The 25004-nt window shown below is 40.3% G+C and overlaps 1 protein-coding gene across 7 annotated transcripts in view; it reads left to right on the plus strand.

Annotated features, from left to right (window-relative positions):
• The window catches only part of KDM4C (lysine demethylase 4C), a 398790-nt gene that overhangs the window by 70023 nt on the left and 303763 nt on the right, over positions 1-25004 (plus strand). For all 7 annotated transcript variants that reach the window (XR_012516575.1, XR_012516576.1, XM_010338768.2 and 4 more), the window contains exon 5: positions 16593-16786. Coding sequence is in view for 5 of the 7 variants with exons in the window: in XM_010338768.2 (XP_010337070.1) it covers positions 16593-16786 (194 nt within the window). In the remaining 2 variants the exon portion in view is untranslated. The remainder of the gene's footprint in view (positions 1-16592; positions 16787-25004) is intronic.

Raw genomic sequence — 25004 nt, forward strand, 5'->3', positions numbered from 1 at the left:
CTTTTCTATTTTAATTTGCTCACCAACTGAGCAAACAGGCTCCCTGACGATGCCAGTATTTTTTTTTTTTTTTGAGACAGAGTGTCGCTCTTGTTACCCAGGCTGGAGTGCAATGGCACGATCTCGGCTCACCGCAACCTCCGCCTCCTGGGTTCAGGCAATTCTCCTGCCTCAGCCTCCTGAGTAGCTGGGACTACAGGCACGCGCCACCATGCCCAGCTAATTTTTTGTATTTTTAGTAGAGACGGGGTTTCACCACGTTGACCAGGATGGTCTCGATCTCTCGACCTCGTGATCCACCCGCCTCGGCCTCCCAAAGTGCTGGGATTACAGGCTTGAGCCACCGCGCCCGGCTTATTTTTAAAACATCTTGACAGGGAGTCTTTTAAGAAAATAGAAAATGTAGTTACCAAATTACTGACTTTCCTTGTAGGTATTGGGAGATAGAGGGAATTTTTCTCTCCCCAGCTATTTAGGAGGTAGAGGCAGAAAAATAGCTTGAACCCAGGAGGTGGAGGTTGCAGTGAGCCGAGATCATGCCACTGCATTCCAGCCTGGAACAGAGCAAGTCTCCTTTAAAAAAAAAAAAACAAACGTGTGTAGTCAGAGTTGACCTTCTGATTTATTGTTTCGTCACGTGGCTTCAGAAACAATAGAGCCGTCATGGGTTAGAATTTTCATTTTCAGTCTTGAATCTCGGCCCTGAAATTATGAGTTGTGAGGTCTTGGCATGTTATCGGTCTTTGCTGCATTCCCCTCATTTATAAAACAGTGTTGATAATAGTTGATAGTATTGTTTAGCTGGTAGGATAAAATGAAGTGACATAAATAAAAGACCTCCTACAGGGCCTGCTCCCTGGAATGTACTGAATCAGTGTTAGCTGCTACAGGTGGCAATACTAAAGCAAAGCAAGACAGCAGTCTCCAGGCCTTAATGAGATAGTTATTCACTAGCTGATTCTGACCAAGAAAATTGTAAAGAATTCTGTTCTGTGGTTGCCAGTTGAAGTTTGTCCAACCTGCAGCCCAGCGATTTATACTTTCTGCCATCTTTCAGAGCCATGAAGAATGTTTGTTTAGGAGTCACTGCTTAAGAAAATGCCTCTGCTGTTTTTGAGAAATATACCACTATCTTCTTCTCAGTAACATCCTGCCATGTGTGGTGCCAGGACAGAAGTGGTGTCATGGGATACGATTCAGGAGAGTCTCTTTTTTTTTTTTTTGGAGGCAGTGTCTTGCTGTGTCACCTAAGCTGGAGTGCAGTCTGCAATCTTGGCTCAATGCAACCTCCGTCTTCTGGGTTTAAGCAATTCTGGTGCCTCAGTCTCCCAAAGAGCTGGGACTACAGGCCTGTGCCACCATGCCCCGCTAATAGTGTTTTTAGTAGAGGTAGGGTTTTGCCATGTTGCCCAGGCTGATCTTGAACTCCTTAGCTCAAGCAGTCTGCCCACCTTGGCCTCCCCAAGTGCTGGGGTTGTAGCATGTGCCACCACGCCTGCCCAGTAGTCTTGTTTTCATGATTTAAAAAATTATCTTGTTGAAATTTAATATCTGATTATATATGTGCAACACATTTATGTTTTAAAGCACAATGATTTTCAATGTTCCATACTCACCATGCAGTCAGCAGTTACATTACCAACACTGCTCAGGGACCACTCTTTTGTAGTCCTTTCCTGCTCTGCCACCCCCATCACTCTGGGGTGGCCTGAATTTTGTGTTTGATTTGTTGACTTGTAAAAAATAGTTTTCTCATGCATACACGTATTTTAACACAATATGTTTAGTTTGGCTTATTTTTGACCTTAGTAAAAATAATATCCTTTATGTAGTTTTCTGAGACTTTGATATTTTTCACCCAACAATGTTTCCCAGTTGATGCATATTATTTAGTAAGCTATTGTAATGTTCATCCATTTTCTTTGTTGTATAATATTCTACTTTGTGAATATACAGCTTTTTTTTTTTTATTCTGCTGCCAGTGAACATTTGCTTTCTTTTTTAAAAAAAATAAATATTGCTGCTGTGAACATATCCCATATATGGTACCTGGGTTACATGTGTAAAAGTTTCTTGAAGGTGATTATGTAGGAATAAAAATGCTGGCTCATAGAGTGTTTAACTTTACCAGATACTGTTGAATTGTTTTTCTAAGAGTTTGTATCAGTTTATATTCCTTCAGCATTGCATATCATTTTTGTTTTTTTGTTTTTTTGAGACAGAATCTTAACCCTGTCACCCAGGCTGGAGTGCAGTGGTGCAATCTTGGTTTACTGTAACCTCAGATTCCTGGGCTCAAGTGATCCTCCCACCTCAGACTCTGAAGTAGCTGGGACCACAAGCATACACCATCATACCTGACTAATTTTTGTATTTTTTGTAGAAATGGGGTTTCACCATGATGGCTTGTCAGAAACTCCTGGGCTCAAGTGACCCTCCTGCCTCGGCCTTCCAAAATATTAGGATTACAGGCATGTGCCACTGTGCCCAGCTTATAATCATTATTAACACAGCTTTATTGAGCTTCAATTTATATAATACAAAATTCGCCCATTTTATATATATACTTCAGTGATTTTTGTACAGCCATCACCAGTCTAGTCACAGAACATTTCCATCAGCTTCGAAAGATTCTTCATGCAGATCCATACTCTTCAGCACTTCATGTTGTTCATCTCACTACTTGATGTCATTCTTGTGCTGTGCCTGTAAAATATGGGATGTGAGTTTGCACCTCTCTGATTAAAAATGGCTTAGAATATTTTTCATGTCTTTATTAACCATTTGTATTCCTGCCTTTATGAACTGTTCTCTATTTTTCTATTAGATTGTTTGACTTTTTCTTTATTTGGAATTCTTTATGTATTCTGGATACCAAAACTATGTCGGTTATATTTGTTGAATTATTTGCTCCAGTTGTGGCTATTCTTTTCATAATTTTGTTTATTTACGGTGTCTTTTAATGAACAAGTGTTTAAATTTTAATGTAATAGATTTTTACTAATTTATTTAGTTTTTTGTGTTTCTCATTGTTCCTGGAAGTGATTAGGAACTGTCTTAGAATCTTGGGTATTCTAGCCACAGTATTGCTTAATTTACCTTTCAGATTTTCTATCTCATTGTATTTCTGTACTGGACTGTGTTAATGTCCTAAATATTATCTTCTGGTTAACTAATTTTCTTGCTTGTTAATACTGGTTAACTGCTTTTCTTATTTAACTCCTTCACTCAGTTTTTAGTTTAATGATGATATATTTCTTTTCTAGGAGTTTACCTCTCTTTTCAGGTTGGACTGAACATTCCAGATAGTTTATTTTTCTTTGCTTGTTTTAGCTTCCATTTTTTGTTTCTGGAAACATTTTTTATTCCTTGGCGACAGAATAATACAACTGCATATCGGTGGTCCTGCTTGAGGGGCTGGTCTGAATAATTCGTTCATGATTTCTGCTAGCTGTCTGCAGTGTTGGCTTTCCTCCCTGTCTGCACGATCTTTTGTTTGTATGCTTAGGCCTGATCTTAATTTATGGAATAATTGCGGATCTAAATGTGTGATTCTTTTCTCCCAAGAGGACTGGAGTTATTCTACCTGGAACCAGGAACTCCATTAACTTCACACTCTCAGTAGTCTAGATTCAAGATGGGAGCCTCAGGCTCTCTGAGGTCTTTTATTTGCCTCGACATTTCCCCCCTTTTTCTCTGTCCTTTTTTGTACTTATGTTTGCCTTTATCTTTTTATGTGGCACTTTCGCTGCAGAATTATTTTCTTTCTTTCAAAACTTGCCCTATGTTGATTATTGTTGAGAATTCCAAAATAGAAAGCACTGCTGTAAAATTGTAGGTATTTGCTGTATAAAAATGCAAAAGGGAAAATAGTTTCATTTTAAAATAAAGGTTTAGTGAATGTAAGACATATTTATAGAAAAGAAGCAGCAAAAATGCTATTATGTCAAACATTATAATTAACTTTAAGCAAAATGTACTCCATATGGGTCTAATCTTATTCTTATTGTGTAAAGATCCAGGGAAATCCTTAGTCTATTTTAAAGTGTAGACCAGAGCTTTCAATTTAGGTATTGGGAAGCAGTATTTTCTTTTATGGAGAAAAGACTATGCGTTATGGTGTGAAATGGATTGAATTTTGAAATCTGTAATGAACTACCCCTTCTTGTTTTTTTTCTGTATATGTGTTATCTTTGAAACTTCAAAAACTTGTTTCAGCCTTTTGAATTTGTGGCAGTTTACATTAGCCTAGCTTGAACTTGTGAGCACACTAGTGTAGGTGATGGTCTTTTCTTTAAAGATACAGTATTCTAGTCTGGGCCTGGAAAAGAGTCCTAAAACAGGATGATATAAATGAAATGAGGAAAGGCATAAATTACTTTTTTCCTCTTGACACGGGATCTCACTCTGATACCTAGGCTAGAGTGCAGTAGTGCCATCATTATTCCCTGCAGCCTTGACTTCATGGGCTCAAACCATTCTCCTACCTCAACTTTCCTAGTAGCTGGGACTACAGGTACATACCACCATACCTGGTTATTGTTTTTTCTTTTTCGCCGATTTTTTTTTTCTGGCAGATACAGGCTCCCACTATGTTACCCAGGCTGGTTTTAAGCTTCCGGACTCAAGCAATCCTTCCACCTTGGCCTTCCAAAATGCTGAGATTATAGGCATGAGCTGCCACCACTCCTGGCCAAATTTTTCTTTTTTTTTTGTATTTTTTTTAGACAGAGTCTTGTGCTCTTGCCCAGGCTGGAGTGCAGTGGCGCGATCTCTGCTGACTGCAACCTCTGCCTCCAGGGTTCAAGTGATTCTCCTGCCTCAGCCTCCTGCGTACGTGGGATTATAGGCATGTGCCACCACACCCAGTTAATTTTTTGTACTTTTACTAGAGATGGGGTTTCACTATGTAGGTTGGGCTGTTGTGGAATTCCTGACCTGGTGATCCACCCACTTCAGCCTCCCAAAGTGCTGGGATTATAGGCGTGAGCCAGTGTGCCCGGTCCAAATTTTTCTTTTAAAAATAGTTAAAAATGATTATTTTTTACCTAAAATTTTTAAGTTTTTTTTTTTTTTTTTTTTTAAATACTGCACAGCGATCTGTTAATGAGAAATACCATGTCTCAATGCTGAAATACAAAAATGAGACCAATACCAATATTTATGAAGGGATTGTTTACAAAGATCTATGATATCCCGGTCAGACAATACATTTGTTGTTGAGGAGACTAACTGCTCTGTTCTAATTTTTTTTTTTTTTTTTTTTTTTTTTTTTTTTTTTGAGACGGAGTTTCGCTCTTGTTACCCAGGCTGGAGTGCAATGGCGCGATCTCGGCTCACTGCAACCTCCGCCTCCTGGGTTCAGGCAATTCTCCTGCCTCAGCCTCCCAAGTAGCTGGGATTACAGGCACGCGCCACCACGCCCAGCTAGTTTTTTGTATTTTTAGTAGAGACGGGATTTCACCGTGTTGACCAGGATGGTCTCGATCTCTCGACCTCGTGATCCACCCCCCTCGGCCTCCCAAAGTGCTGGGATTACAGGCTTGAGCCACCGCGCCCGGCTGTTCTAATTTTGTTTTTCTTGTTTTTTTTGTTTTTCTTTCTTTCTTGAGACAGGGTCTCACTCTTTTATCCAGGCTAGAGTACAGTAGCACAGTTGTGGCCCACTGCAACCTCAACCTCCCAGGCTAAGGTGCTTTTCCCACCTCAGTCTCCTGAGTCTTTAGTACTACAGGTGACTGTCACCATACCCAGCTAATTATTGTGTATTTTGTAGAAATGGGGTTTTGCTATGATGCACTGACTGGTCTTGAACGCCTGAGCTTAAGTGATCTATGTACCTCGGCCTCTTGAAGTGCTAGGATTACAGGCATGAGCCACTACACCTGGCCTCTGTTCTAGAGGAAAATTATTTTCTTTTTTTTTTGAGATGGAGTCTCACTCTTGCCCAGGCTGGAGTGCAGTGGCATGATGTTGGTTCACTGCAACTTCTACTTCCTGGGTTCAAGCAATTCTCCTGCCTCAGCTTCCTGCATAGCTGGGACTACAGGCAGCTGCCACCATGCCTGACTAATTTTTGTATTTTTAGTAGAGACAGGGTTTCATCATGTTGGCCAGGCTGGTCTCAAACTCCTGACCTTATGATCTGCCTGCCTTGGCCACCCAAAGTGCTGGGATTATAGGCGTGAGCCACCGTGCTTGGCCCTCTCTTCTAATTTTCAAACTAGGAGTCCTGTAAGTCACTGACTGGGCACCTTGCTTTCATCTGTAGAATGAGATGGTGTTTTGCTTTTGTTTTCCTAGTGTGGGGGTTATCCCACCACTTGTTTCTTTCCAATTATTCTATGTGAGTTGGTGGTGCATGCCAGATTGTTAGACGTGTCCCCAACCCTACAGTTAACAAGCTTTGAGAGAGGCAATTTAAATGGCTGCTAACTGTGTCAGCCCTTTGAAAGATCAAAAACACATCTAAGTGTAACTTGGTGATGGCATTTTCATGGTGGAAGAAAGACTATAGTCCTGTCCATCTGTATATTCTTTTTGATGACTTCATTTGAGTTACGGGATAGACCTGGAAACTTGAGAATCTTTAACAGGTCCTTTCAGTATTTTCTCAGATTCTTATAGAATTTAGGTGGTGGATCTTCTTTATTTAATAATTGGATTTTCTAATGAAGTATTTCCCCCTGTGAATTCTTGCATTTCAGAAATTTTTATTGGTCATTATTGGCCCTGCTTGGAGTTCGGTGTGTGGCATGAAACTCAGGAGAAAGATGGGGGGTTCTTAGTTTTGTTTGGAAATCATCCCGTGAGGATAATATTGAAGGTGCTGAGGGTGACAGCAGGAAATGGGAAGGTTGTTGTTGAGGATGGAATATAGACTGATAATGGTGAAGATGTGGAAAGACTTAGTGAGAGAGAGACAGGTGAATGGTTTTGACCTAATTTTGGGGAACAAGGTCCATATAGACTTTTCCTCTTCGATTATATGGAAAGTACCATAAAAATATGATGAATAGGCTGGGCACGGTGGCTCACGCCTGTAATCCCAGTACTTTGGGAGGCTGAGGCAGGCAGATCACGATGTCAGAAGTTCGAGACAAGCCTGGCCAAGATGGTAAAACCCCAACTGTACTAAAAACAAAAAAATTAGCCTGGTGTGGTAGCACTTGCCTCTAGTCCCAGCTACTTGTGTGGCTGAGGCAGAAGAATCATCTGAACCCAGGAGGCGAAGGTTGCAGTGAGACAAGATCACGCCACTGCACTCCAACTTGGGGGACAGAGTGAGACACTGTCTCAAAATAAGTAAGTAAGTAAATAAATAAATAAATAAAAGATTAATAGGCCAGGCATGGTGGTTCACACCTGTAATCCCAGCACTTTAGGAGGCTGAGGCGGGTGGATCACAAGGTCAGAGTTTGAGACCAGCCTGGCCAACATGGTGAAACCCTGTCTCTACTAAAAATACAAAAATTAGCTGGGTGTGGTGGTGCATGTCTGTAATCCCAGCTACTGGGGAGGCTGAGGCAAGAGAATGGCTTGAACACAGGAGACAGAGGTTGCAATGAGCTGAGATCCTGCTACTGCACTCCAGCCTGGGTAACAGAGCAAGACTCTGTCTCAAAAAAGTAGAAAAAGATTAGTAGTGATTGTGTGTGTCAGTTTTATCATTTTTTCTGTAGCCACCTATGCTTTTATGTAAAGCAAATGAAAAAGCAGCCCCTAAAATATGTTAGAGTGAAGAAAATCTTCACTGTTTTGTGTGTTCACTCGGAAGTGTTTCGGTAGTCATCCAGGTCTGCTTTCACAGTCTCAGTGTTGATATTGTAGCAGTTTCTCAGGTTTATGGGCAAGTGACTGTAGCTATTCCACTTGGTGGACAAAGCAAAATGCATTATCAGGCCATCTTTGGTGCAGCTCACAGAATTGTTACCTGTGCCTGGCAAGTGGCTAAGTTCTTGCAGAGCCTTCCTGCCGTTCTGCTGCCTTGCAGAGACTCCTCTTAAGAAGTTACACAGTTTTGTTCAGGGCTGTGCTAGATCCCACTTATCTGGAGTTGGTTATTCAGTTTTCATCATTGCCCAGGCTTTGCATTTTGTCATTTTACTTTTTCTTTGGCCATTTAGGTATTGGTGATAGAACAGAGAGATAAAATATGCATAGAGTGAATTCCTGTTGGGTTCCTGCCACTTGTACAATCCCACTCCAGTTACAAAACATGTTTATGGAGCAACTAATACAACTGTTTAGTGTTGGACAAATGTATGATTGATTAAAATAGTTCTCTCTGTCCCAAGCTCACAACCACTAACTTGATATTTATAGTCTGTCTCCAAAACTCCTCCTTCATCTTTTAAAAATTACTTTAAAATTACTTTTAAAATTACTGTAATAAGTATCGACTCTTAAATGCCTGCAGATTTGGCCACAGATTTATTTTCTTTTATTTACCTTTTTTTTTTTTTTTGAGATGGAATCTCACTCTGTCACCCAGGCTAGAGTGCAGTGGTGCATGATCTCGGCTCACTGCAACCTCTGCCTCCCAGGTTTAAGTGATTCTTCTGTCTCAGCTTCCTGAGTAGCTGGGATTACAGGCCTATGCCACCACGCCTAGCTAATTTTTTTTTTTTTTTAGTTTTTAGTAGACTTGAAGTATCATGATGTTTACCAGGGTAGTCTAGAACTGACCCCAAGTGATCCGCCTGCCTTGGCCTCCCAAAGTGCTGGGATTACAGATGTGAGCTGCTGCGCCCGGCCTGATCCACATGCTTTTTTCTTTTTTCATTTGTTAAATAATGTGTTTGACATCATAAAGAAAATAGATGTTTAATCCATATGGCCATAAATAAAATACCTATATATTTATAGACATACAAGATATATTTTTTTCTTAGTCTCATAAGATCTCACTAACCAAGAAAACCAATCTGAATTAAGGAAAAGATACAATTACAGAACTCCTATTTTATTACCTACACATCAGTTTTTTTTAAAAAAAATTTATTGCATTGTAGGTTTTGGGGTACATGTGAAGAACATGCAAGATTGTTGCATAGGTACACACATGGCAGTGTGGTTTGCTGCCTTCCTCCCCATCACCTATATCTGGCATTTCTCTGCATGTTAACATGTTTTTTTTTTTTTTTTTTTTTTTTTTGAGATGGAGTTTCGCTCTTGTTACCCAGGCTGGAGTGCAATGGCGCGATCTCGGCTCACCGCAACCTCCGCCTCCTGGGTTCAGGCAATTCTCCTGCCTCAGCCTCCTGAGTAGCTGGGATTACAGGCACGTGCCACCATGCCCAGCTAATTTTTTTGTATTTTTAGTAGAGACAGGGTTTCACCATGTTGACCAGGATGCTCTCGATCTCTTGACCTCGTGATCCACCCGCCTCGGCCTCCCAAAGTGCTGGGATTACAGGCTTGAGCCACCGCGCCCGGCCTATGTTAACATGTTTTTAAAAGTTGGTTAATGTCACATAAAATTGGAATTTTGGGCTTAAAAAATTAGAAAATCTGGCAGCATTCCCAGTGACTAAGTAACGACTGTCTCCTTTAGACAGGATAGTAGATTGTTTCCAAATACACGTCACCCCCCACACCCACCTTTTTTGACACACAACTGGCTGCCTTCACTAATTGCCATTACCTGCTTGGCTCTGGGCACTGAGGGTTGTAATTCCTGCTTAATTACTCAGTGGTCCACTTCCTGCTGTGCTCTTATGTAATTTTTTTTTTTTTTTCTTCTGGGATAGAGTCTTGCTCTGTTGCCCACGCTGTAGAGTGTAGTGGCGCAGACTCTCATTTTGTTGCCCAGACTGGAGTGTAGTGGTGCAGTCTTGGCTTACTATAACTTCTGCCTTCTGGATTCAAGTGATTTTCATGCCTCAGCCTCCTGAGTAGCTGAGATTATAGGCACATGCCACCATGCCTGGCTAATTTTTTTATTTTTATTTTTTGAGACGGAGGTTCCTGTTGCCCAGTCTGGAGGGCAGTAGTGTGATCTCACTGCAAGCCCTGCCTTCTGAGTTCAAGTGTTTCTCTTGCCTCAGACTCCAAAGTAGCTGGGATTACAGGCACACACCACCATACCTAATTTTTGTATGTTTAGTACAGATGGGGTTTCTCTATGTTGGTCAGGCTGGTCTTGAACTCATGACCTCATGATCTGCCTACCTTGGCCTCCCAAAGTGCTGGGATTACAGGTGTGAGTCACTGTGCCCAGCCTAATTTTTGTATTTTTATAGAGATGGAGTTTTACCATGTTGGCCAGGATGGTTTTGAATTCCTGACCTCAGGTGATCCTCCTGTCTCTGCCCCCCAAAATGCTGGGATTACGGGTGTGAGCCTCTTGTGCCTGGCCTCCTGCTGTGCTCTTTGGAACAGGATGCTGACAACCTTCTTTGAGGTGGAATGGGCTAGGAGTCCATGGAGATGCCATTGAAAAACCTATGGTCTGAAGCTTCTCCCCATCTTTTAAAATGAAAAATTTAGTTAAGCAATTTTTCAACATATTTTCACGTGAGTTTTGCAATAGTGTCTTATAAGGTAGCCACATTTGGATTTATGCACTATTTGGAAGCCTTAGGGCTTTCTTTACTTCTGCTAGGAAAGATAGTTTCAGTGAAAGACTGGACTTTTCCTGTGGTCCGTTAGAGGGGGCCACAGTCCTCTCATGGCCGAGTTTGCAGTGTTGAACCTCGGGCACAGCTCTGCCATGAAAGGTCATTGAGAAACCATCAGATCCTATAATTGGTGAGTGGTGGAGCCAGCATTTGGTTGGAGAACTTTTGATTCCAGTGTAGCATTGTATTAGTCTGATACTGGTTACTCTTTCAGATTGAAATTCTTCATTCCATTTTACTGTTTGCTGGGTGAGTACAGCAGTGACATGATTTTCAAAAGTTTACTAATTGTCGATTCTTTGTCTTAAAAAAACCTTTGTGTAGTATTTGATGGACACAGCCATCTTTTTCTTTTTGAGATGTCTCACTCTGTTGCCTAGGCTGGAGTGCAGTGGCACAATCATGGCTCACTGTAACCTCAATGTCCTGGGCTTAAGCCATCCTCCTTCCTCAGCCGACTGAGTAGCTGGGACCTCTCTGGCATGTGCCACAAGAGTGGCTGATTTTTCAAATTTTTAGTAGAGATGAGCTCTCTCTCTGTGTTGCCAGGATGGTCTCAAACTCTTGGTCTCAAGTGATCTTCCTGCCTCAGCCTCCCAAAGTGCCGGTATTGCAGGCATCATGTTTATGTACTTTAGAAAAAGCTTATTCTCTGTTTTCCAGTACATTTTGTAGTTTCGTAAAGTTTGATTGAGTCTTCTCTTTTGTCTTCCTAGTTTTAATCCTTTAGATTTTCTTCATTTACAAATATCTTTTGTTGTTTTAATTGCTTCAAGTTTATACTATGTCTTTTTATTTTTAGGTGACATAATCAAATTACGTATGTCTATTTTGATAATAAATGTGACCATACTTCAGCCACCTCTTCACCCACCCTGGGTTCTGAAATGCATCTCTGATATGGTCACAGTGATTTTTTGGTTTACTGACTTACATTTGCACTCCAGTGTTTAAGGAACTGCCTACCATAATGCTTCCTTGAATATACTGTCCCAGTCAGTACTGTTTTATGTGTTGTAAATACGTTAAGTAAACGATCTTCCTTGGTCAAATGATTTTTGGGAAATGCAGAGTTCAGCAAAGTTTAAACAGGTTTCCTTTTGGGTGCCTTTGGGGGTGCCTGTTAGCACTGTGACTAAGAGCCACACTAAAAAGGGCCAAAGTTTTTGGACCATGGCATCTGCTAGGACTGATATTTCTTTTCTTTTCTTTCTTTCTTTCTTTCTTTTTTTTTTTTTTTTTTGACAGAGTCCGGCTTTGTCGCCCAGTCTAGAGTGCAGTGGCGGGATCTCAGCTCACCACAACCTCCTCCTCCTGGGTTCAAGTGATTCTCCTGCCTCAGCCTCCTGAGTAGCTGGGATTACTGGCACCCACTACTATGCCCAGATAATTTTTGTATTCTTAGTAGAGATGGGGTTTCACCATATTGGTCAGGCTGGTCTCAAACTCCTGACCTTGTGATCCATCTGCTGTGGCCTCCCAAAGTTCTGTGATTACAGGCGTGAGTCGCTGCGCCTAGCCTAGGACTGATATTTCTAATATTGCATTGGAAATATTTTGGAACAAGTTGAGCTAGTATGATTTTCACACTATTTCTTTATATAGGTAGAAATGGCTCATTATTTCTCAAGGTTTCTAACATGGCATGGTGCTGCATTGTTCCATTCAGTTTTGCAGAGACTAAGTGTAGAGAGAGTCCAGGATGTCCTGGTTGAGACATTGAAGACTTAGGAAAGCACTGATTGATTGATTGGTTGGTTGACTGAGACAGGGTCTTGCAGTGGCTCACTCCAGCCTTGACCTCCTGGGCTCAGTTGATTCTCCCACCTCAGCCTTCCATGTAGCTGGGATTCCAGGTGCAAGGCACCACACCTGGCTAATTTTTATATTTTTTGTAGAGACATGGTCTCACTGTGTTGCACAGGTTGGTCTTGAATTCCTGGCCTCGGTAATTCTCCTACCTTGGCCTCCCAAAGTGTTGGGATTACAAGCCTGAGCCACTGTGCCTTGCCTAGGAGTGCTTTTAAGCCACTGTCTGATTCCTGATAGGAGGAAGGTACTATCACTGATTAAAGGGAATATTCCTGACAAAGTTTTCAGTTATACCTATGTGCTCAAATCATGGTCCAATTGTGAGTTATTTCAGAAAACAGTTGCAGGGTACATAGAGGAATGGGGCAGGACAGGCTCCATCTGGGTTATTGATGTGAAAGGAGAAAGGGGCCTGGGAGATGTGGACCCCCAGGCCTAGGGTTCCATTCAGTCCACTGGAGGTCAGGTGAGTTATGAATATTGCTCATGTGCCTGCTGAACACATGTAGGAGAGTTTTAGTCGAGGGAGACAGAGTCTAGGAGGAGACTTTTGTCTGCAAACTTGGGCTGGTATGCAGACCTTCTGCTGTAACCTGATGGAGTTAAGCTTTGAACAGTTTGGCAGATTCTAACTTGTCATTGTGGGGCTTGTTTGTAGCTGGGGTTTGGAGACTGTTTTGGCACTAAATCATTCCTGTCACCGGCTCTCAAATGAAGCAGTCTTCAGTATAAGCCTTGCTGATATTTGTGTAGAGTGACTGTGCCCTTGGTGGGAAGAATGTAGCAGCTTCACTTGTTTGCCACTCCTGAACCTCAGATCTTTATTGACAATGATGCTGAGAGAAGAGGATGATATGTGGTATTTTAGAAGGATTAGGACTAGAAGCATAAACCTTTAAAAAGGAAGGTCCGCTGGGTGTGGTGGCTCACGCCTGTAATCCCAGCACTTTGGGAGGCAGAGGCGGGTGGATCACGAGGTCAAAAGATTGAGACCATCCTGGTCAGCATCGTGAAACCCCGTCTCTACTAAAAATACAAAAAAAATTAGCTGGGCTTGGTGGCGTCTGCCTATAATCCCAGCTACTCAGGAGGCTGAGGCAGGAGAATTGCCTGAACCCATGAGGCAGAGGTTGCAGTGAGCCAAGGTCACGCCATTGCACTCCAGCCTGGGTAACAAGAGCAAAACTCCATCTCAAAAAAAAAAAAAAAAAAAAAAAAGGAAAGTCCAGAGTCAGATAGATTTAGATTAATCGTTACCACCTACTTCTAGCTAGGAGTATTTTTTTTTAAAATTTGTTCATTTGGCAATAACATTACCTATTTTATAGGATTGTTGTAAGTGTATACAGTGTAATGAGGCAGTATATGGTGTAACACTTCACCTTCATAACTAGGTGCACTTACACGAGACAGACCTGGTACTCTTCGGAAGAGCCTTTGTGGAGCCTGTTTTTGGAGTCAGCAAGCCAGTTTCATAATAGAGAACAAAAATTACAGAAATAGTTTTATTTTAAAGCACTGAGATTTATCTCTCTCTGTTGGTTATTCTTAATATTTGCACAACTGTTTAATTGAAATTATATGACTTTTTATTTCAACAAAAGAAATTACTTTTCAGCATTATGGCAGCCTTGCCTGGCTGAGAAGAAACTGCTGCAAATATGTTATTTGCCCATTAAAGGCAAGAACTTCAGTAGTGAATTTACACACATTTTATTAAATATTACTTCTCAAATGCTTGAATTGATTTTGGGAGACTTTCCAGTAATATTTGCTAGAGAATAGTGGTGATATTTATTACATCAGTTGTAAGAATTAAGTTTTATTTTATAAACGTTAGTTTTCATTCTCTTACTTAGTGCTCCGAGCAACTCTTAAGAGGTGCAAGAACCCTTGTGTTTTCATGAAGAAAGACTTGAAGCTCAGAAAAGCTCCGTAATTTTCTCCTCAGTGACCCACAGAACTGGGGTTATGATCTAGGTCTTTTTGGCCAGCACAATTGATCTCTACACTTTTCCCCTTATACCATGGGTCTAGGATGTCAAAGGATTCAACCTTGGTTATTTTTAAAAGGTAGAGTCAGTCAGAAATAAAACTGAGATGTCTCCATATGTAGGAATTTTAGAGAAATAGTTTGTGTCTAAATTTGCAAGCTCATTCAGTTTAAAAATGGTTCCTATAATATGGTGCTCATTTATTACTTCAGATTCATTGCTTCAGTAATGACTTTTAAATAGGACTCTATTATTAGAGTGATTGGACTGAAGTCTGATTGGACTAGAGTTAAGAGATTGCATCACTATAAATAGAGTGAGATAAAATATTTTACATAATGCGATTGAACTTTTATGAGGTCTCAAAAGTTGGAACCTACGATCTTCTCTAAAAGGATACTTTCACCAGTTTCCAGATAACAAGCTTCTCAGCGCGCGGCTTAAGTTGTAGATAGAGTGGCTGCTTAAGAGAGTTTAGAAATTAAATTGTGTCCTTCAGCATGTTCAAATATGTTACCTGAGTCAGAGTTTCATTAGCTTCTTCATCAATACTTTTTTAACTGGAAAGCTTTGGAAAGTGAGATTAGCAAACCGATTAGAAAATCATTTAAAGACCAAAATGAAAACAGAACAACTCTAAAAGCTTTTAGTGTGTAAAGGAAATGTTAGAGGTGGTTGTGTGTGAAGCCATTGATACAGTTATTGGAGAGGACGGTTTTGGTAGACATAGATGAATTTAATACCCTTCTTTTATTTTTCATTTTAAAAATAGACATGGGGTCTTGCCATGTTGCCCAGGCTGTTCTTGAACTTCTGGGCTCAAGTGATCTGCCTGCCTCAGCCTCCCAAAGTGCTGGGATTACAGGCCTGAGCCACTGCACCCAGCCAGTGCCTTTCTTTAATAGTGCCACGAAAAGGTTGGAATGGCTTTAAAGGCATTTCAGTTTCCCCGGGATTACTTAGTAATGTGACTAATTTCTGATATTTAGAATTTGGTTATGGTAAACATATATGGGAAAAATGTATAGTTTGTAAAAATTTCTAAGTAGTTTTGAACTGTAGTGAATTAATAAGTGATTGGTAGCCAGGTGTGGTGGCTCACCTGTGTAATCCCAGCACTTTGGGAGGCCAAGGCAAACGGATCACTTGAGGCCAGGAGTTCGCTAGGTAACATGGTGAAACTCCCATCTCTACTAAGAATACAAAACATTAGCTGGATGCTGTGGCCGGTACCTGTAGTTCAGCTGTGTGGGAGGCTGAGGCATAATTGCTTGAACCTGGGAGGCAGAGGTTGCAGTGAGCCGAGATTGCGCCACTACTCTCTAGCCTGGGTAATAGAGTGAGACTCTGTCTCAAGGAAAACAGCAAAAAATAGATTGTTAAGTTCTAATAAAACCAGAATCTTTTCCTAACACCTTAACTCTTGTAGTGGCGACTCTAACCTTCCCTTGCTCTGCCATCACCATCCATATTAGGTTACTGTTATAAAACTACATTATTCTAGCATTTTTACCAAAGTTTAGATAAACCAATAGTCTTAGTAGCCATTATGTGTTTACATTTTTCCATTAACATAAAATGTTAGTATTTAGTTGAAGGACCAGTAGAAGCACAGTGATCAGTGCATACTGCCAAGAGTTTTTCCAGTAATTAGAGTGGAATTTTAAGGAAACAATGTATTACATGGTAAGATTGAATGGATAGGGATGGGGAAAAAAAAAGGTGATATATTTTGCTCTTGGTTTCTTGATGTGATATGTGATGGTGAATATTACCTCTAAACGAATGTGCCAAAAATCTCAAGAAAACCCAAGTCTCAAAACCCCTAAAACAAAAAGGTGTGCCAAAGAGGGAAAGCACATACCAGGTCATCTGCTTTGAATGAATAATTTTTTGCTGACAGCCAAGTGGGGAGTGGAGATGTAACTTTCGTTTCCCTTTGGCATCAGGAAGCTATTTGTTATAATCAAACAGTTATATATTAATAACAGATATATACATGTGGCTTTTAAATAAGGATTGTTGATTGTTTTATTTTTCAGTGAATTAGAATATACAGTTAATAATTTAGGTGGATAGTGGTTTGATTAATAAATGCTATCTTTCATGGTTTAGTAAGATTTGAAATTTGATTTCTCTGTCTTTTTTTTCTTTCTCATTCCAGGGTGTAGATGAATGGAACATAGCTCGCCTGAATACAGTCTTGGATGTGGTTGAAGAAGAGTGTGGCATTTCTATTGAGGGTGTAAATACCCCATATCTCTATTTTGGCATGTGGAAGACCACATTTGCATGGCACACCGAGGACATGGACCTCTATAGCATTAATTATCTCCACTTTGGAGAGCCCAAGTCTTGGCAAGTTACTTGTTTAATATTCATTTGCTTTGAAGTTTTGAAATTTGGCCATCAGGCTCTTATTGAAGAGGATTTTGTTCTTTGATTTGGTGGATTCAGATTTATGTGAGCAGTGAGGAAGTTTTGACAGTAATAATTAATTGTTTTCTATTCATCCAGGGTTGTGCTTGGAAGCCATAAACCCCTTGGTGACTTGTACAATCATGTACTGTATAACTATGTTTAGATCAGTGCTGGACCACATATACAGCAGTCATCCCAAGTTTATAATGCAATTGAAAAATTCCTTTTCTATGTTTAGATATGCTTGGCTACATACTTTGTAGCTAAATACTTAGTCTTAAAATGCCTATAATACTTAGTACAGTACAGGTTTGTAGCCTAGAAGCAATAAGCTATGCCATATAGCATAGGTCTGTAGTAGACTCCACATCTAGATTTGTGTAAGTCCTCCATGATGTTCACACAATGACGAAATCGCCTAATAACATGAAAGTATCTCTGTTATTAAGTGATGCATGTCTGTATATATAAAGTTGCCTGCAGACCATTTTGTGGGCCATGAATTGATAGATATTTTAGGCTCCAAGAATTTGTTAGGCATCTTTACTTCTTTGAGCATTTGTTGGATGGTATATGGGAGGTAGTTAGGAACAGTTGACTTCCTGGATGTAGTTTCAAACAGTCTTAATGATCTTCTGGTTTATCCTCCTCTAATTATTATTTTTTTAATTATTGTATTTTATTTTACTGTTTTTGAGACAGAGTCTCGCTCTGTCACCCAGGCTCTAGTGCAGTGGCACGATCTTGGCCCACTGCAACCTCTGCCTCTCAGGTTCAAGCAGTTCTCCTGCCTGAGCCTCCCGAGTAGTTGTGACTACAGTCACCTGTTACCACGTCCGGCTAATTTTTTTGTATTTTGGTAGAGACGGGGTTTCACTGTGTTTCCCAGGCTGGTCTCAAACTCCTGAGCTCAGGCAATCCACCCACCTCAGCCTCCCAAAGTAGTAGGATTACAGGTGTGAGCCACCACACCCAACCAATTATTTTTATTTTTTATTTTTATTTATTTATCTTTTTGAGACAGGGTCTAACTCTGTTGCCTAGGCTGGAGTGCAGTAGTGCGATCTCGGCTCACTGCAACCTTCGCCTCCTGGATTCAAGTTATTCTCCTGCTTCAGCCTTCCGAGTAGCTGGGTCTGTAGGCATGTGCCACCGTGCCCAGCTAATTTTTGTCTTTTTAGTACAGATGGGCTTTCACCATATTGGCCAGGCTGGTTTCAAACGCCTGACCTCAGGTGATCTGCCCGCTTTAGCTTCCCAAAGTGCTGTGATTACAGGCGTGAGCCACCATACCCAGCCCTCCTCTAATTAAATAAGAATTTCCATTTAGTGTGGTAAGGGATGAATCAGGAGGCCAGTTAGCACTCCTTGGATGATGGGTATCAGGAAAAAATAAGAATATTAATGCTAGCACATGTTTTAAACTTGCTATTTCCTGTATTTGTGAACCTCTTCCTCATCTTCCTGGGCAATAATTTTACGAGGTGTCTCTGTAAAGTGCATCATGTGGTACACTGGCTTCTCATTTGTAATTACTAGTCTGTCAGTCAACCTGGTATCATTTGTGGTAGGTCAGTTTTGTATTTCAATTTGTTTTCATTGTTTTTGGCCTTAAGAGGATTTAAATATCAGTTATATTTTCTCTAATACATGTACATGTAGGATAACACACAGAAGTATATGAAGCATATACTTGAAAACCCAGGAAATATGATGTTATGATGGTTGTGAATATTATAAGACACTTTTCAGGTGCTAGTGCCAGCCCAGTAGCTCTCCAGTTGAAAGATAATGGCCGCTTTCAACTTCTTCTGTTGATTAGGTGTTGAAATACAATGTATAACATCTGTCTCCATCTTGCCATTATGTCCCCTGAGGTTTAATCATTTGGTGAATTGCTAAGTTGTAAGCTTTCTCCACAAAATATAAATACAGCAAAGTTCCTAATTATATAAAATGACATTTAATTAGAAACAAAGTTTTAATTGGGGGTAAAAAATTCTAGGGTATGTGAGAGAAATCCAGGCAGTTTCTGATTTGCTTTGGAGTTTTGTGATCTATAAAAGTTTGTGGGAAGCTATTAAACTTATTTAAAAGATGCTTCACTTGCATATTTCATTTGATCAATTCTTAGCTGTCTTTTTTTAAAATTATTTTTTATTTTTATTATTTATTTATTTATATTTTTATTAAAGATGGGGTTTCACCATGTTGGTCAGGCTGGTCTTGAACTCCCAACTTCAGGTGATCCACCTGCCTTGGCCTCCAAAGTGCTTGGATTACAGGCTTGAGCCGCCACGCCCGACCTCAATTCTTAGCTGTCTTAATGGAATAAATTCAACTTTTTTTCTTTCTTTCTTCCCTTCCCTTTCCCTTTCCTTTCTTTTCCCTTTTCTTTCCTTTTTCCTTTCCTTTCCTTTTTTCCTTCTTTCCTTCTTTCTTTTCTTTTCCTTTCCTCTTCTCCTCTCCTCTCCCTCTCCCTCCCTCTCCCTCTCCCTCTTCCTTTCCCTCCCTCTCTCCTTCCCCATCCCCTTTCCTCCCCTCCCCTCCCCCTTCTCCTCTCCCCCTTCCTCTCCCCCTCCCCTTCCCCTTCCCCCTCTTCTCTCTCTTCTCTTCGACAGAGGCTTGCTTTGTTGCCCAGGCTGGAGCGCAGTGGTGCAATCTCAGTTGTGACATCTGCCTCCTGAATAAGTGATTCTCTTGCCTCAGCCTCCCAAATAGCTGGGATGACAGGCATGTGCCACCATGCCCGGCTAATTTTTGTGTTTTCAGTAGATACGGGGTTTTACCATGTTGGCCAGGATGGCCTCAAACTCTTGACCTCAGATAATCCACCTGCCTCAGCCTACCGAAGTGCTGGGATTATAGGCATGAGCCAGCACACCCAAATTAAACTTTTTAAGAGGTGGTCTAGGACCCGAACAGGCTCCAGTGACAAGAGAATGTGATGGGATTATTCATTACTGAGATGTTTGTTTATTACTTTTTGTGAGATGGAGTCTCACTATGTTGTCCAGGATGGTGCTGACCTACTGGGCTCAAGTGATCCTTCTGCCTCAACCTCCCAAAGTGCTGTGGCTACAAGCGTGAGCCACTACACGCAGCACTCAGGTGTTATTTGTGGGCCTGTTGTGAGCATATGCTTAAGGACGCAGGGATTTCTGTCGTGTTTGTACAGCATTACCGTAAAGTTTGTTGGAACGTCATCTTTTAGTTCTTTCAGAACTTAGCTTGGAGAAACTAGGAGAAATATTTTCAACAATGTGTAGGCTCCTGGACAGTTTCTCAGCTGCTTTCTTATCTCAGTGCTCTTCCTGACATACACTTAAAGTATGGATAAAATTAAATGAAATGGGTGTATTCAACGTGTTAGTAAAATCTAGTATATATGCAACTATATATTCTGTCTTGCTTAAGATATCTGAAGAGTTAGTAGCAAAACTTTTCTGGAGATTTGTTAGGAATTAATGAATGAGGATGCCTGGGATGTTAATTTGAGTTTTCACTATCAGGAAAGCTTAAATGAAGTGTCTGCTTTCTAATTAAGAAAGATGGCTGTCTTTTCTTCTCTTGGGAACAGGTTGATGTTTCTCCTAATGATCACTTTGGGAAGAATATTCTGGTCAGGGCTAAGATGGATTCTGCTGTCTTATATCTTTGGGAAAGAACAGTACTCTTCACGACTGAGAATAATTATGTCCATTTCCAAAGTATTTCTTTCTTGCAGCATGTATATGTTCAATAGTTAATTACTCTATTAGTTATTAAGTATACAGCCTCCATTATACACATTAAGAGATTTATACCATCACTATTAACCTTGGCCACTGTTTATAATGATAAAGTAATAAAATGCAGCAGTGAATTACAGCACTGATTCTACCTACCATTTTCTAAGATAACTACTGTGGGAAGAGGGTGTTATAAATGGCCCTACAGATATTTCCTAGTAGATGTATGAAATATTATATTTCCTCAGCATAAATAATTTTGAGGTAAACTTTGTCATTATTAAAATTCATTTTAGTAATTTTTATAATATATTTGAGGTGAGCTTTGAAAGGTGTTAGAAGCAACACAAATTCATGTAAGTATTGGGGGGTAGACAGTGTGGCAATAAAAATCCCAGGCCCAGTAATCAGGACTCTAGTCTTTATTCTGTACTAGCCCATGTGGCTTTGGACAAATAACTCTACTTGTGTGGACTCCAGTTCCTTCACTCTCCCAAGTCACAACATTACCCAGAATGACCTCCTGTGATTCTGTGACTCATGATCCGAGTCACAGGAATATTTTTATTGAGTTGACAAAACAAGAGGACGAAGGGCTGTAAGGTTCTCTATGCCCATGTATGTGTGTGTGCACCAGCATCCTCTTCTGACTGTCCTCTCCTTGGTGAGTTATATGTCCCCTTCAGTCTGGGATGGCTGCCTTTACTTTTCTCTAGGGGCTGACCTCTCCAGTGTTTGAAATATTTGTCACATACTGTTTTCTCTTCCTTCTCTCTGGCCTTATAGGTTAGTATTTGAAGTCTACTTCTTCTTGAATTCTACCCCCAGGAACCAAGCTCTGGATGGGATTATTGCAGAGACTGCTTATGATTCCCTCCTTCCTTATGGCTCCATGCTGCTCTTATCTGTCCATGTATCACTTAGGTTTTGCCTAAAGACTCTGGACGATGTGCTGCCCCTACTTTAGACATTGCTTTTGCATCTTACAACGGTTGTGGCCACCCCTTCCCCCATTTCCCTCATTCTCCCACTTCCTTTCTCCTCGACCATTCTCCCACTTGTCTGTGTGTGCCTTGAAGTTAGGGTCCATGATTTTTTTTTTTTTTTTGCCTTTGAATTATCAGCACTTAACACAAAGGGCCTGGCTATAGGATTGATGCCCTGTAAAGAATTCTTGTACTGAATCATGGAGAGTGTTAAATTATTTTGGATCAATCTGTTTAAGGGCAGGCAAGGAAATGTTTAGGAACATTGAATAAAAAAGATTCTTGTCTAGACCAGGTGTGGTTGCTCACGTCTATAATCTCAGCACTTTGGGAGGCCTGGGTAGGTGGATCACTTTAGCCCATCCATTCAAGACCAGCCTGGACAACAAAGCAAAACTGTTTCTACAAAAAAATACAAAAATTAGCCAGTCGTAGTGGCTCATGCCTATAGCCCCAGCTGCTCGGGAGGCTGAAGTGAGAGGATCACCTAAGCCAAGAGGTCAAGGCTGCAGTGAGCCGAGGCGGTGTCACTGCATTCTAGCTTGGACAACAGAGCGAGAACCTAACTCAAAAAAAAAAAAAAAAAAAAAAAAGGGCTAAAATGTAATTATTAAGAATACTAAGTTTCCTGAATTGCTATATATAGATATGTGCAGCTCCAGGTGGAAGGTCTGAGACATACATTTCTAGCCACCCCATGTTGTATGTTTGCGGAGTAAGTGTTCATGAACACAGACAGGTTTGTACTGAAGAGACTTCAAAGCTGCTGGTGATTTATTTAAACATTTCTGGCTTGCAGGTTTAAGGGAAAAAGGATCCTTAGAGTAAGCAGAGATAGAAAACTGCTTTGACAGTCAGTGGTAAAGTATTGTTTTCTTGGAATGAATATTGACTTTGGAGCCAGAAGTCCTGTTTTAAAATCCCAATCTGTTACTTACTGGGAATGATATAGGGCAAATCACTACACTCCTTTCATCATGAGTTTCTCTCACTGCCAAATGGAGGCATGATTTATTCTTTGTCTACTTAAAGGATATCTAGGAGAGTCCAGGTATATACTATGTGTATAAAAGTACTTTGTATACTGTAAAGTATTATACAAATATTCATAATTATTATTTTTATAACTTTATGAAAATAATTTTTTTTTAGCCGTAGTAGTTACTTTAAGTCTGAACTTGCCATAATGCATGTATTTCTAATAGAATAGGAGTTTCAGTGATTGAAGAAAAATGTGATTAATGTGATTTTCCCTTCCAAGCCTCTTGTGTGAGTGACTAACTGCTGGAAGAAACAAAATTCAGATGGTACCTTGAGTCTTTCTTTTCCAGACTGGGTACAAACAAAATGAATAAGCAACTTTCAGATTTACTCTGTAGAGAATGAGGGAGATGAGGTGTAAGAGGATTTGTTTTAAGCTGTGAAAATGTCTAAAATTATGAAAGGTTTTCCTGAAGGTTTTTAGAAAATTAAGGATGGGCTGTAGCATTTTGGATGTGGTTAAATTTTGTTTAGTAAACTGAGATTTTATTAAAATACTGTATAGCAGTTAAGAAGTGTCCAGTTATTCAGGATAGGTACACATTAGTTCAATGCTTTTTCATTAGATCATTTTGATCAGTGTTGCGTAGTATTTATGAGCACAGGTTTTTATGTTAGTCTTGAGTTTTGCATTCTGGCATTACTCTTTACTGAGCATGTGACCTTGGGCAATTATTAAATTACCTCCTTGCCTCAATTTTGTCTCCTAAAATACTCACATGGTTTTGGCACCCACCTCCTAAGGCAATTGTGTGGATTAAATAGCATACTATGTACAACGCACATATCACAGCTGGAGATGTAACATAGTGCTTACGAGATGCTAACATTTCATACATTCATTTAGCAAATACATATTGTGTGTATATGGCATGAAGTGTTTTAAACATGAACTTCATACATTTGTATTAATAAGTGTTCTTGGTTATAAATGACAGCCAGGTGCGGTGATTCATGCCTATAATGCCAGCACTTTTGGAGGCCGAGGTGTGCAGATCATGAGGTCAGGAGTTCGAGACCAGCCTGATCAACATAGTGGAATCCCATATCTACAAAAAATAAAATAATTAGCCTGGCATGGTGGCACCTGCCTGTAGTCCCAGTTACTTAGGAGGCTGAGGCAGGAGAATCACTTGAATTCAGGAGGTGGAGGTTGTGGTGAGCTGAGATCATGTTACTGTATTCCAGCCTGGGCAACAGAATGAGACTCTGTCTTAAAAAAAAAAAAAATTACTGTGTTAGTAGTTAACAAATTATTTTACGTAGCTTTATCTTTTTTTGGTATCTCTCTTTTTTTTGTTTTCATGCACTGCTTAATCTCACTGTGTAGATTGGATTTTGTTGAAAATGCATGCTATTTAATACTTGTTTAGGAAAAATTGTTATTTGACTGTAGTATATCAGAAAGTGGCTTTTTTCATGATTGCATTTCCAGAGCTAGGATTACACATAGATTTAAAAATGTAATGATGTGACTCCAAATGTATTCATTTTTTTTTGTAAGCTTGCCTTTTAGTTAGTAGGGTTTGAATGAGGTTGTAAAGTGTGTTGTCTTTGGTGACTCCATTTCATTTTAGCGAAGTTTTTTGTTGTTTGCCAGAAACTATACTGATCACTGTTAGCAACAATCTTGCATGTTCTTCACATGTGCCCCAAAACCTAAAATGCAATTAAAAAGAAAGAAAGAAATCATCTCTGGTGGCCGGGTGCGGTAGCTCACTTCTGTAATCCCAGCACTTTGGGAGGCTAAGGTGGTGGATCATGAGGTCAAGAGATGTAGACCATCCTGGCCAACCTGGTGAAGCCTCGTCTCTACTAAAAATATAAAAATAAACTGGGTGTGGCGGCACACGCCTGTAGTCCCAGCTACTCAGGAGGCTGAGGCAGGAAAATTGCTTGAACCTGGGAGGCAAAGGTTGCAGTGAGCCAAAGATGGCATCACTGTACTCTAGCCTGGCAACAGAGTGAGACTTCATCTCAAATAAAAAAACAAAAAAGAAATCATCTCTGGTAACACAGACAACAGATGTTTCAAGTAGGTGGTTTTTCTGAGAAAACCACCATTTTAAAACTGAGGACTCGGGGGAATTACTTAGAATCAAGTCTTGCAGTTGGGATTCAAACTATTATCTGATTTTTCCTGTAGCTTTAAGGAGAAAAGGAAAGAGTAAAGATGAAGAAGTAAGTAAGATGAAAGGCTACCTGCTTTTCTTTTACACCATGAGCTTTCTTTTAATTAGATTTTATGCAGAACTAAAAGAGAAACATGCCCCCATTTTGGGGGGTGCCAGACTGTACCATAAGAAGGAAGGTTTTCAGAGAGCTGTAATGTAGCTGGGTTGTAATCTTGTGATAATTGACAGGTGATGGGGATGGGGGGGCACCTTTGGAGGTGTA

The sequence above is a fragment of the Saimiri boliviensis genome, chromosome 2 (genome assembly GCF_048565385.1).
Source record: "Saimiri boliviensis isolate mSaiBol1 chromosome 2, mSaiBol1.pri, whole genome shotgun sequence".
Taxonomy (NCBI): domain Eukaryota; kingdom Metazoa; phylum Chordata; class Mammalia; order Primates; family Cebidae; genus Saimiri; species Saimiri boliviensis.